The 14813-nt window shown below is 31.2% G+C and overlaps 1 protein-coding gene across 2 annotated transcripts in view; it reads right to left on the bottom strand.

Annotated features, from left to right (window-relative positions):
- The window catches only part of LOC118071981 (neuroligin-4, X-linked-like), a 132122-nt gene that overhangs the window by 79858 nt on the left and 37451 nt on the right, over window positions 1-14813 (bottom strand). Inside the window, exons 2-3 of one of the 2 annotated variants that reach the window (XM_035091512.1) lie at window positions 11272-12132; window positions 10811-10986 (exon numbers count right to left, since the gene is read on the bottom strand). In XM_035091512.1, the coding sequence (XP_034947403.1) occupies window positions 10811-10986; window positions 11272-11519 (424 nt within the window). In that variant the 5' untranslated portion in view covers window positions 11520-12132. Of the gene's footprint in view, window positions 1-10810; window positions 10987-11271; window positions 12133-14813 lie in introns of those variants that run through there. The other variant, XM_035091513.1, reaches the window with a different exon arrangement.

The following is a 14813-nucleotide window of genomic DNA, read 5'->3' as shown; positions in this document are numbered from 1 at the left end:
TTTGTGTCCATGTAATTAAATTTAGCCGGAAATTGTGCACAAAGTGAGTGTTCTACGGCAGCCATAAATTGCGGAAAGCCAAAGGAAACGGAGAGCATTTACAGCTAACTAAATGAGCTTTTAAATGCGTTCGTGATATAATCAAATAAAAAATCCGCAAATTGGAAGTTCGATTACCAATAGTAAAAGTCATAGTTTTTTTTTTCTCACACAAATCTTAGCTACCATCAAGGAACTATGGTGAAACGTATTTCTTTCTGACAATCCGTGCGCAAGTGAATGATTTAGCAGAGTTGCTGCAGACACGCGAGAAGTAATGGTTCGCGTATAGTAAGACGGAAGAGAAATCAATTTTCCCGTCAATCAAAAAACGGTCCTTTCACTTCCTCATCTACACCACCCTTGCTATTCATTTAGTATTTATATTATAATCGTATGCTGCTTGAATAAATATTAACTACTACATTCATACTCTTATAATCAAGTTCTCCGTTTAATCATATCGCATGCTAATGAATTTTCTTCACAACATTCAGCTTTATAATTACATTTATTTATCCCTTCGTATAATACTAACGCTTCGATACAGATATATCGATGAAACTAAACTATCGATGATTGAGTTTATGCTAAATTCTTCAAGATTATTCGTTTACAACGATACATACTTTTTTCAACTGGACTATCAAATGTTGTTAATAAGAATATTAATTTACAGATTAGAGTTTTTTATTCATCATTTATGTGCTACTTTTATTTCTAGTGGTCAGTTAGAGATCAAATATAAATTTTATTTTAAACATTCAATTGCGGTTCATACCAGTTACAGTAAATAGACTTTTTTAAAAATATACACATTGATATAAATAACTTCAAATAGCTAGATGGTGTGTGGTTAGTGTGATGACGATCCACTGACAGAAAGTATTTTTAAATGAAAATTCACCAAATTTTAAAGTCGTTATGCAATAGGTGATGAATTGATTCTATTTATACTAATAACAAAATTGATGGAATATATTGAAAAAAATGATACATACAAAAAAAACTAAGAAACAATTTTATGCGTAGTATGTGAATAAATTTGAACTATTTTAGAAACACTTCCTATACATACCGCAAAAAAATTTAGTGAAAAAGTTTCCATGTAAGTTTTATTACATTTCTTAACTTTTTAGCTGAAGAATATACTTAGACTACACATAAAACCATATTAAATCCGCACATGCGCACATTTTAGACTCACTGGTATACCGTAAACATAAAAAACATATCCTGCTGTAGAAAAATGTTCTATATTACATATCAAGCATATCGAATGCATGGTGTTTTTCATAGTAAAATGGTGTTACTCTTTTTTTTAAGATATCGTTTCAATTTTTTTCCAATGCTCTAGGCTTCAAAATATTGTTATTTTCTTCAATAGTAATACTGTTTACGGTTCGTTGGCACGCGTGAATGCTCACGTGCCAAACACCCTTTCAGCTTACTCCTGATAAATCGACTTTTTTCCTCACAATTTTCTCCTTTCGATTCCACACCTATACTCAAGCACACTAGCCAAACGTGCTCAGGCTTCTAGAAGGTTTGAGACAAAATCAAAGGAAAGTAAAATTGTTAGATCAAATGTTGATCTGTTTTTTCCCTCATATATTTTCTTGTTTTTTCAAAATTGATGCATTTTAATTGGCATATTTACATTTAAAAATTAAAAAGTTAAAATTATAAGTTTATTTCAAAGTTAATGCTTTTCTGAATGTCATTTTGTTGCTATCTCTGAGGAATAGAGATAATCGAAACATAGTTGTCTTTTCTTTTAACTATAAAAAGTATGATCCATGTATTTTTTTACTTGTTCGAAAATAATTTATAATTATTTTATTTATTTCGTAAAAAAAATTAAAGTTTCTAAATAAATTATAATATAAACAAGTATAAGAGTTTAAAAATTTATGAATAAAAATATAAAATTGATAGAACAAACGAAATTTTTTCATTATTGCAATAATTTGTGAAAATTTTTAAAGTATAATAAAAATGTGAGATAAAGCAAATTATATTCTTGATGATTTTTTGGGGACTGAGGCACTTGAGATAAAACAGCTTCCTGTAAGCCAAGAACTTATGAAAATATCTTTTTACTGAATTTTCATATTCATGAATCCTTCATATTATAAATATTTCAACCATTATCATCGTTATCCTTGAATAAGAATATTTTCTATGTTTATTCACTTATTCTATATATGAAAAATGAAAGAGTTGATTTAATAATGTTTTCTAATATCTTTGAGAGTAAACAGATGAAATTAGGAATTAATTGATGAGGTCATTGAAAAATAGGTTGAGTAAACTATTTTCATTTTTATATTAGAAATGCACTTAGTTGACTTCAACGAATTTTACTGGAAGTAGTGTATATGTTCATTGGTTCGTTGTCGCGTTGACTGGTACAGTCAACGGACAAGTGAGCTTTCCATGTCGGTCTGACGAGTTTTCCTTTGATCGTTAAACGTTATAAGCCGTTTGTACAGTAGTATCCTCTTTCTCTCTGGTTAGTGAAACGAAACTCATAGCCACGGTCGACACAAGAGTAGTAGCAACACGGAAGATAAAAATTTCTATGGGTTGTCAACAAACTTGTTTACTTTCAACTGCAGGTGTATTTGTATTCAATGAATAAAGTTAAATAAATGCGTTGCATTTTATTTATTTAAATTTATGACTACAATTAATGCATCCATAAATAACGTTATATTTAGAGTGATTTCTGCTTTTCTGAGTTTTGTGTAATTTTTATGACAAATCGACGCTCGTTGTTACCATGTACAATTTATTACAGGCTCGAGGGACAAGTGAAATAAAAGTAGAAACAGGGGCAAGCCGATATTCAGCCTGAAATCAAACTACACTCGAGAGAAAGGGAAAGAGTGAATTGAGCAGAGGGGGAGTCCAACAACTCCCAGTTGTGTAGTGCTCGTGAATCCCCAAGAGCAATTTCACTGGACGAATAAAACGAGACATAAACACCTCGACAATTCAGCTCCTGCAACGTTTCCAGATTATGTGATCGTATCTTGAAATGAAACGACACACTACTGCTATCAACTTTATCCTTTTCGCACTCTCCATGTCGTTTGGCCTCAGAGTCATCATAAATTACGGTTTTTTATGAGCTTCCTTTCCATCAGAGAGGTGTGAATTGAGGAAAATTATCTCCTCTGTAAGCTCATCATATTAAAGCCAAATAAATGTGATAAAGGGAAATCATCTTGTTGAAGAAAATAGTTTATTATATCATTACTTGTGACATTTATTAACTGTAATTATTTCATTCCAGTATTTATTTACGAATCATTCATTAATTTTTGTCTTCTTTTGTCTCAAGCAAAAAAAAAGAAAAAAAAGACGAATATAAAAATTTTTCACTTCTAGTCCATTTAATTACGAGACCAACAATGCATCTCCTTTGACCCTTCATCCTCAGGTGCTTTTTAGTGAAATAGACTTCCGCTATAGTCCACAAAAAAAGAGTTGCCGGAAAAGTGCAGGGAGAGCTACTGTAACGCGTCTACACATCCCTCTTACCTTTCTTCAGCATATCCCTCTGTTACTCCCGTCGTCTCCACGCCAATTGTCTCTGGCCATTATATTTTTGCATGAAAATATCTTGTGCCGTTTCTTCAGCATCTACCTACCTCCTATCTCACACGACTATTTTATGTGTCTCTTTTGCATTTTTCCTCTCTCACTCCTCTACTTGCATATTTTCCCTTTTTTTTATTTTACTTGCTTTCAAAACTTTTTTATTCTTCCTTTTAATACATCTATGGCAATAGCATCCATTGCCACTCTTTACTAGTTATAACCTTCACAGCCTTTCCTCGAGTATTACCTCGTTCGCAGTTTTTTATCACTCTTTTTTTCGACAACTTTTCCTACTAATTCATGAGAGGTTCTTTATATCATGTTATATGACGTTGATTTTAGCCGACATGATATTTTATGCTGCGAAAATATAACGAAACGATGTATATGACAGAAAGGCCAGAGTTGAACGTGATAACGACGATGAAGACGTGCAAGCTAGAGAGAGAAGTATTTAGAAATCATGGGCTGTCGCACATGTCGATAAGGCGTAACGATCGAATCTCGTCAGTGACCTAGTGGTATGACCCTTTAATCTGATGTCGAGAACACCCATTAAGCGAATCATGGCACTTAGCGTCGATAACAGCGCAAGAGATCTTCTCGGTACGCGTTAATATCCTAATTAAATAATAGTACCTAGTGTCATCCAAACAAGAATCATGACGTTACACTCGATTTTCACCAATTATTAAGAGACTTTCGTTTGCATGACATACTCTCAATGATCATCCAATTATTGTCTCAATAAATATCTCAGGGCCACAATTTAGAGAAAAATTCTTATTCAATCGTTTTTTTTTTTAAACTTTTTTTTTCACTTGGAAAAAAATAACAACCAAGATAATCTTTCACGCTTTTCTTCCAGTAGTATATGTATGTATACACAGTGAAAGCCTTCATGTTCGAAGTCACGGTTAATAAACGTATGCTAGTGTAGTAAAAGTTTCAAAGTTTTCTCGCTTCTTCACTAATTGGCAGTCACGTGAAAAGTAATGTTTTCCTCGTTGAGAAAAAGCCTCAGACTAAGTTGAAAGCTACGAAAGAGAAAGATAAAAAGAGTCAGCTATAAGTTAAACTTATAGTTGCAAGCCAGTTTTAAAACTTGAACATCAGAACAATACTTGGAAGAAGTGAAATGTAGTTAGACATATTACTATTGCCAAAAGTATTAGTCTCATGTGTATTTAAATCAACTTTTTTTCTGTTGGTGATTAAAGTAAATTTTATATACCCAGTTGTATCATTTTGGTATTAAAAATGTTTCGAAAATTTCAATTAACTATTTTTAATACTTAAGACGATTCATGACCAACGAAATATCTAGTAGATTCATTAAATTAGCGCTAATGAGCAAATGGTATAGAGAAACAGAGTCTTCAGGTAGAATTATGGCAAGCGTTTCTCTTTCCCTTCGAAACACTAACGAGTTGCTACTAATGAATTTTAAGTTTTAAGTAGCCATCCTTTCAGCTCTTGTTCCTGTTGCATGCTCTGGAGTACCGCTTTCCTTTCGTTTTTAACGCAATGGCCGGAAAGTTTTCATCCCTAGAAGATAGGGTTTCATTGAAAATTACTTTCAACGCGCTTAAAAAGAGCCCTATCAAGAGTATTACCGCCAGGAAAATTAATTCTTTCCGCCCGTTATTTTTTAATATTTTTTTTTACTTTCCTATAAACATTCGAGAAAGAGGATTAAAAATTATGATAATCTTTGTTTCAACCATAAGTCTGAGATTTTTATGACATTGTCATGGAACTCGTGTGAGCCTTCAAGAATAAGTTGTGTCCTTTCCGCCTTAGATACTTCCGCTTGACGACATTTATTCCCTAGGCCGTCATAATTCACCAGCTTCGTGGAACTTTTCAAACTTAGATTAGCGATTCAATTTGGGTCGACGGTAAATCATTCTTCGAATCGTTTTTTAATCGAAAGCTCGGAAGAACCCACATAGGAAGGTATCAGAAAGGAATGAGGATAAGCGGAAGTAGGAATTTCAGGAACGGAATGCGGTCAATGCTTTCATTTTGTCGTTATAAGTACTTAATTTCAGAGCGCATCGACAGTGACATGAATTATTCAATAATTTTGTCAATGTTAAAAATTTATTACTTATAAATCATAAATGAATCTATAGGAATCTTTAATATTCCATTTTTTTGTTAATAAATATAATGCATAATTTTTGTTGTTAAAATACTCGATTCATTAAAAGACAATGTTTTATTATAAATAAATGCAAATGAGATTATTTTAAATTAAAAAGTAATTTAAAATTTGTTTGAGGTTGCAATTGCTATCATTAATAAATTATAATTTATTTTAAGACGTAATAAAAATTATTTTAATAACATTTTCTCAATGGCAAAAATAATCCAAAATTATTTTTATAATTTAATATACTTGATTAATAAAATTATCATTATTCTATTCCAGGTTTAAGCCGATTATAAAACTGACACTGAGCTTTATTGAAAAAGAAATTAAGAAAGAAAGTTTGCTGAAGATTCGAAAAGATCGAGGATACCACCTGCAGCATCAAAAACAAGAAAGAGGTGAAAATGGTTGAAATATATTGGGTAAGTAAGTTTATTCCTTGAGTTAATTTTTGATTGAACTTTTATGGGCTAAAAGTCAGGAAGAAAACGGAATCCGTAATTATCTACCTTATTTGAAAACAAAAGGTTAAAATATAGTGAGATTGATTTGAGTACGAGAAAGAAAGAATGATGAAGAGTATAAAGCAAAGAAAAGAGTAGTATCAGGACCACCCCAGAAGTCGAGTTTTCCTGAAGGAAACTAATAATCGAATTCCCAACTCTTCAGAGTTCGCTCCGGGTCACCGAATACTTCTCTAGGAGTTCTTTTATCTTCCAATTCGCGTTCCAATGCTGATGTCGTTCTCACCCTTTTCGTCGACATTTTTTTTATTTCCTTTTTTTTTTATTCGAATTGGGATACTTTTGCTGAGAATATTCGATGATTCATCCATTGCTCTCGCATAAACTGCATCTGCTTCTTCAATAATTTCTTTTAACTTTTCATATTTAATTTATAACTCATGGATAATTTAAAAATTGAGAACGATGATGATTAACGATTTTCGTCGACGGTTTACTCTTTTACATTGAGCTGAAAGTTTTATGTTTTTTTTCCTCACTATTCCTGAGAGCAAAAGTATAGTCGTGCAAAAAAGTAATAGAACACACACTACGTACGAGATGATTTACAATCCACAGGCGTTACTGTTATCCCACGTAATTAATAAAATGATTAAATGAAGCTTCCATTGTCGTCCATCAATTACGCGGTTAACGAGAGAAATAAAAATGTGGGTATTAAGGCATAGAGAAAGTTATATCATGGGAAATCTAGATATTTGTAATCGCAGACGTGTGACAAAGTCGAAAAAGGGTGGACGTCTTTCCGGAAGTGCTCAACCCGTGTCGAAATAAATCCAGTTTTACTTATACAAAGAACACGTCATAGCTCATGTAAATCGAACGGGGTCAAAGTTTTACCTTAGAAGCACATTGTTCGATGTGAAAATGTAGTCCAAGATAGATCACATGGAAACGGGGAGAGTGGCAGAATAAAATATTCAAAGTACTTTCTTCTTCCCTTACAACTTATTGCATCTACATACGTCCTCGTTGTCTTATTCTGCTTTTTAGTTTTTTTTTTTTCTCTTCATGTATAGGATCCTTTCTCTTATCTTATCTTTTTTATTTCTCAATATTTCAAAAACTTTTTTACTGAATTAATTTTAAAGTTGACATTTTCTGTGAATAAAAAATTTAATTGGTATAAACATGAATAAATTTCTAGAATGTATATAAAATATGAATTAAACGGAAAGCTAATTAAATTGACGTTAAATAAATTACTTGATGAATTTTTTAATTTTATTTACTGATTGGACAAATAAAAATTAATATATTCCAAATAATTATGAAAATTCAATATGAGATTTAAAAAGAATTATTTAACAATTTTACAGATTGAAAATAGTTGTTTACTGAAGAACAAAAAAATGGATGAAAAAATCAACAGAAAAAAAACGTTACTGGAATAAATGAATATTTATTGTCTCAAAAACGAGTTATTGCATAAAAAGTTAAAATATCCATAAATATTTTTTGAACAAATTATTGGACAGGTTTTGTAAGCGGTCCTCAAATGAAACAACACCAACAAATATGGCAGTTGAATTAATTTGAAAATTGCTACACAATTCAATATTCATTTGAGTGAATTAGTAGAATGTAAAAATAGTGAAGGACGTAAAAATCGAATCTTTTCACTAGGCGTCGGCTGTTGTGGACAGCTTTGAAATCGATTCGCAGACCATTCGTTGTCGAATTGTGAGGGTGGTCAACCGCGAGGACACCCACGGGCATCGAGGTCTCGTTAAAAATGCAATTGGAACGACATGTTGGTTCTTTCTCTTTTCTAGTTATTCGTTGAACCCATGTTCCCAATGGTATGGAGATGTGTGTATGGTATGATAACAGATAAAAGTGTAAATTTTGAAGGTGAATGAATATTTTTAAGCTGCTGAACACTTGTTTTCTTTCTCGCATATACATTTGGTTACGCTAGTAGAGAAAGGCACATCTTTTGTATTCTGGATCGTTGCCGAGCCTCGAATGATATGAACGAAAAGAACGATGTGTGTGCAAAAGCGTTCAGGTTTCCGCTTCCGGTTTACATTTTATGTCTGAATGTTTCATTGTCGAAATGTGAGTCCGCGTATCCAAGATACACAAAAGAGATGAAAACAGTTGACCCAGATATATTGAGAGAAAAAACAAAAAATGACTAAGAGCAAATGCTTGGGTTCAACATGTACTAGTGTAGCAAGGGGAAAGATGCAATCACAGTAAGAAAGAAAAATGGAGGATGTGTAGCTGAAAAATGAGTGTATTAAAAAAAATCTTCAACCCTAAAATTTCTGTCCATTGAAAAAGTTGATGCCACGCCAATGTCATTTTCTTCCCATCTATCTAAATATGTCCTTTATCTTGCTTTAGGTATAATATTTATCCATTGTATTTTCTCTCATAAATGAAAGCTGAATGTAGTCAAGCTAAAATATTTCCTCTATAAATAAATTATTTAGCTTCATGTGGTTTGAGAATTAATAAATGACTGTAGATAATGGAATTAAAAGGGTTTTCACAGCAAAAAGTAGGTGAAGAAAAAATAAAAAAATATATCAGAAGAGGGTAGAAGTAGCAGTGTATTCAAGAAGTAAGTTCTGGTTAGAAATCGATTGTCGTCTCGACAACTCCAAGTGGAAGTGGTTCAAGTTAGAGTAAGAGGATATAAGCCAGGGTTCACTGAGGGTTGTTATTCAATGAGTTACATGCAGCTGGACCACTCCTGGAGTCTGTCTCGTTTATTTTTCTTGCTTGTCTCGATGCTTCGTAACTTCCTAGGCAACCTCTTCACCCTAGTTCTCTGACCCTGCCCACTTTTATACAACTATATCTGGTTCACAAAGGCTGTCCTTGGCAAGCTAACCAACTTGCTCGCCATACAGCCTACCAATTTCAGTGATTTGCATTATCAAATATTTTATACATTATTTCATTTTTTATAGTTTATTGAACATCAAATTCCTTTCAGGTTATTAATTTGCTTAGTTTATCCCTTTATCTACATTCTTCATGCAGGTAGATATTGTTTGAATTATTTTCAAATTTTATTATTCTACCTCGATGCATTTTTCTGTTTTTCTCTTTTTTTTTTCTATCACGTTTGATTTTTATTGTTTTTATAGTAAAAGTATTTTCTACTTATTTATTTTATTTATTTTTTGAAAAAAAAACATTCCATACGATATATAAAATTATCGGAAACGTTTCGATATTGGCGTCGGTACATATTCTCTCTCGTTCACAACTGTGCAACGCACGTACTCAACTCAAAAAAGGATGACGTAAAAAATTGAGAGAAATAAGGAACAACATTTAACATAATGACAACTGAAGTTATGAAATATTGTGTGAGCATGCAACTGAAGTTTGGAATTCAACTACATAAAAAAAAAAGGTCAACAAAAAGTAAAATATTTATTGATGATTTTTGAAATTATTTTATGAATATTTTTTTGTTATTATTGAGAAATAGTTGGTCGAATATTTATATTCTATATAATAAAAAAATTCCATCACGAATTGCTGTAAAAAAAAATAATTTTGCACAGCTTTTTGATCTTTCGTAATAAAAAATATATCCAATTATTTTCACTTCACTGCATACATCGCTTTTGTTTTATAAATAGAATTTTATACATATAAAACTTAGTTTATGCTTGAATTTCGCTAAATTTTGATACAATCATCAGAATAAAATGTTAAGAAAAACATCTGGCACATTTTCCTGATCTTTTAACGATTAAAACTCGATTCAATTATTTTCATCTTACTGCATGCAAGCATGATTCTAGTTTGTTAAATAGAATTATATATATTCGAAGAACTTTATTTTTACACTCGGATTACTCTAATTATTTTCATCACAAAAAAAAATTCTCTACAGTTCTTTCATTATTAATTTATTCTTTATTATAATAAATAAATCAAATCGTATCTCTTTATTCCTTTTTCTGTTGAGAAAAATTTTACGAATTCTTTTTAACTGAGTTGATTATATCAAATATATTTTTTGTTGATAATGTGGTAAGTGGTTTAATTAAGAATGCAGTAGAAAAGAACACTTTGCTTTTTGATTTAATATTTCATTGCAATTAAAATCTTATTTAATTATATTCCAACAAATGCATGCAAATAAAATTTCACTGGAACAAATTGCATCTCTCTTTTCGATAAAATAATACATTCTTTATAACTAAGTTAATTGAATGTTTGTGTACTAATAAAACATCTTAGTGATATAATTTGGTAGCATTTTGATCAAAACAGGGAAGCTGCAGAGAAAAATCTTGGCATCGTTCCCTGATACTACAGCAGTTGAGAACGTGTTCAGTCTGTGTTCACATAAATTTATACGAGGACAATTTTACTTTTATGAATAAAAATCTACAATCCTGCATGACATTCATATCTGTCTGTTTCAGAATAAGTCAAGATAGAATTATATATCAATTATTGACTTAATTTTTTAAATGCAATTTAAATATTAAATCAAACTCACCCATTGCTGGAGCATAAATATTTAAAAATAAACAGTCTTCGCTTTGATCCTTAAGATGCGGTAAGAGCCTTTTAAAAAATTTCAATCGTCCTCTAGGCATTCGCTCCAACGCAGCTGCTTCGTTGGTAATATCAGGAAGTCTTTGAGGACAGACTGGACTGATGGAGTGGGCAAGCCTGAAATATTGTTCAAAGAAAAAAATATTGAATTCCAAACATCAGCATCATATTCCATATCATATACTATCAAATTTATGTTATTGAAGAATTTCATATATAAAGCAAACGCTTTTGTTCAAAGGCATTTTTTAAAAAATTCTAACAAAGGCATTTAACTCCACATTAATTTACTAATTTTCAAATAATCATTTATTAACAAAAGTATTTAAATAAAATATTGAAATGAATGACATTCGTGGATTAATTGTAGGTTGAAACAGAAGAAGATTGAAAAGCAATTACCTAATTCCATCCCAGGGACTGGGTGCTTTAGTTGGTGAAAATCTGTTGCCTCCAGTGGGTGGTGTGGCATATGGTATCCCAAGGTAAACGTCCACAGGTCTGAGTGGGCTGTTCTCAAATGATTGAATTAGTCCTTGAAGTTGACCGTTCCGTAGCTGAACAATTCGTGGATTTAACTTGGTCTTTACGGAAAGCGTAAACACTGTGGGCGGAGCAATGAGGCAGACAAGAATAAGAAAAAGTTTCATTTTGATTCGAAATATATTTTTGAATCCTCGTCACTGGCAATAAACCTTGAGAGGAATTGATTAAACCTGATTTGGCGATTATTTCTAAGTAGATTGACCTAGTAAGTTTACTCTTTCCGAGGCTATACTATGGCTTTGCATTAATATTGGCGTGATGATGATTCTACATTACAGTATCTACAATTCTCTACTCGCGCCACTACGGCGCGCCACCCAAAAGTTAATTTCATCGCCTAATTACTTCCGTTTCCACTTGAACACGTTCCGGATATTTTGACGTGAAAGACGAGAGCACACTAATTACTCTTCGACCATGTTCACGAGCTCATCAATCTTTTAATGTTGCTTAAGAGAAAAAAAATACCAGATAGTACTTCATGTTAAGCGAAGTGATTATACCGTAGCGACACGTTTATTGAAAGTTGATTCTCAGCCATTTTCTCTATTCATCAGTTTTTAATGATGGAAAAAAATGATGATCTTATAATCCAGTAAATAATTTTTTTCAATCAAATCGAGAGAATCTCAACACTCTTATTTTTCCCTTTAAGACACATCCAATTTCGATCGTTGGAAATATCCAGATAATTGGACACCACCTTCTAGCTTGAACCTGGAACACAAAACAAGAAAAGATAATAAAGTAGTTGTAGTTACGTCTCCATTGAATTAAGAATTTTATATTGTTGGCCTAGATTTAAAACTTGGGAAACAAGATTCGAGTTAATAAATAGGATTTTACAAGTGACAAAGAGCTGGCTAAAAAAAGTTTCTATTACAACAAAAGCATTGATCAAAGATATTAGCTTGTGTCTCCTAATACCACTCTCTTTTATTAGATATCTGACGAGTCTTTGTCTTCCACATTATTTTCTTCTTCTGGAGATTTTTCTATTTTCCCTGATGTCTTTATTTCAGGATAGCACATCAGATTTTTTTCTCTTATCAGTTTCATTTTTCTAATCATTTACTTTTAAATAGCTTCCCACCATCATGTTGCTTCGTAGTCTTCTTTCAACCTTAAAGAATCAGTAATGGCATTTTTAATTTAATCGTAATCAATATACGTCAAGTATCAAACTCGGTTTGATTAAAAGCATAGTTATCTGTTTGTTAAATCATCCTTAATTCAAGTTTGTTCATATCAGAGTAGTAGGATATAGAGAACCGAAGAGAATCAAGATTAATTCAATACCATTAATTGATCGTCTACAATTGGAATTCGATAACAAACTTGGGTTCCTTTAAGTAACATATACACTTAAATGTAGTTTAGTATCTGTATGTTAGGTTGTTCCTGTGGCTTAGCTGTTAATCGCACGATTTACTTTAGGTTCAGTTAAACATCGTAGACTTTGTCTCAGTCTGCTAGATTCTCAGGATGTATTTGTGTTTACGATGTGTAAGATGCGGGCAAGTTAGTAAGTGCTATCTACCTTAGTAAAGTGAGAGAGAAGGGGTCTATCTTACGAAGAAGAAGAGGGGTACTGTTTGAGTTTGTGAAGCAGTAATAATTGTTCCGCCTAAACTGAGGACAGCACCAGGCGTCCGGTGATAGCAGTAGTTGCCAACATAGAGTTCGATTAATGGCTTTGATGCAGACTCATCAGCTAGTCCCTTTAAAAACTTTTTTTTTCTCGTAGGAACAGCTCTATCAATTTTGGGTAATTAATTTTAATGAATATCCGACAGTATCAAAGGGTTTCTATACTGATATTATTTACATCAGTTTTAATTATGATAATATTTACATTATCGTTCATTATAGAATATTCAAGAGTGAATTAATGTTATTAAAATGATATCACAAGATGAATCTAAACTTTTGATACATTAAACGAATTTTTCTCAGCTTGAATGATAATCTTATTTGAAAGTAATTAACTACCATAGGTGTGAAAAGTGTGAATAATTTTTTAAACTGAATTAAATTCAGGTAATATTAATTAATGTGAATATTTTAAATAAATTGATTTAATATGCTTTTACTAAATTTTTGAATATTAAAACTATAAATAGACAATTATGAGTAAACATTTCATTCAATGAATAATTAATTAATTAAATGATTTTTGATTAATTTTATTTTAATTAAGTATAATAAACTTTGAATAAAAAATAAATTCACACGTTTTATTAATTTTATCAACATTCTTTATCAATAAACTCAACCATTTTTTATGCATTTTCACTGATGCTGAACATTTTTTTCGACAGTAAATAATGATTTAGTTACTTTTAATAAACGTTCTTTAATTGAATTATTGGCGTTTTATTTCATCAATGTTTTAATTAATTCAGCACTAACCCATTTAATCAGCATACATCAAAAACAGTATGATTCTCATTTTGGGTCTATGCGGGCCAGTAGACTTGACCTACTTTCACTTGAGGCCATTGACCTCATCAGCTGACGCCTCGATATTCTCTTTGCACCGCTGTACTTATGTCGGATTAAACGTAGCTTTCAACTACTGAAACTATAGATACAGTAGTTGATGTACAGATGATATGAATGTTAAAATTAATATTTGAACTCTACAATACCAAAAGTTTGTTAATATTATTATTTTTAATCATAAGTATTAAATAAAATGTAATTAATTTTATTTTTTCATGATTTAAGCAGAAAAATTTTAATATAAATTCATTCTTAATAGAATAAAATAGATAAAACTTGAAATTTAACCTTAGTTTTACAATGTATAACTTCACCAAGATGGGCTTTATTCTCCTTAATTTCTTGATTACAATCTCCCCTTCTTCATCCTTAAATTTGATGATAACTTTGTAAATTATAAAGTGGAATGAATTTTACTTAAGGTATGTAGGTATATGTAAACTGTAAAAATGATTACTTTATTATAAACGAACCGTTAATAATACCGGAAATTATTATTAAAAAAAAAAAGTTTAAATGTTGTTCTATTCCTGAAGTTGTTGTCGAGTTATAATTTTTGCTGTCATTTCCAGCAGCACACTTTGTATTTAGATGCTCTCTTATATTTCCTGATTAAAACCTCTTCCTGCTTAAATTCAACTTTACTTCCCTTCCAAGATACATAGATCTTACAACCAGTATTATTTAAATTTATAACGTCATAACGCGTCAATTAAGAATTAATTACTTGAAAGATGATGAGATGAAAAAAGTTATATATACCATGAAAATTGAATAGTACAGTTTGATGATAAAAGGTGCAAGATAAAGTTATGGACTAAATTACTCGACTTGTATTGAAAAATTTATTAAGCTACAGGATTAATTCACCATCTATTAAAAAAGAGTGTGGA

This window comes from Chelonus insularis, unplaced genomic scaffold (genome assembly GCF_013357705.1).
Source record: "Chelonus insularis isolate UGA/USDA-ARS -01 unplaced genomic scaffold, ASM1335770v1 contig_88_pilon, whole genome shotgun sequence".
Lineage (NCBI taxonomy): Eukaryota > Metazoa > Arthropoda > Insecta > Hymenoptera > Braconidae > Chelonus > Chelonus insularis.
This window is presented reverse-complemented; position numbering and strand designations above follow the sequence as displayed.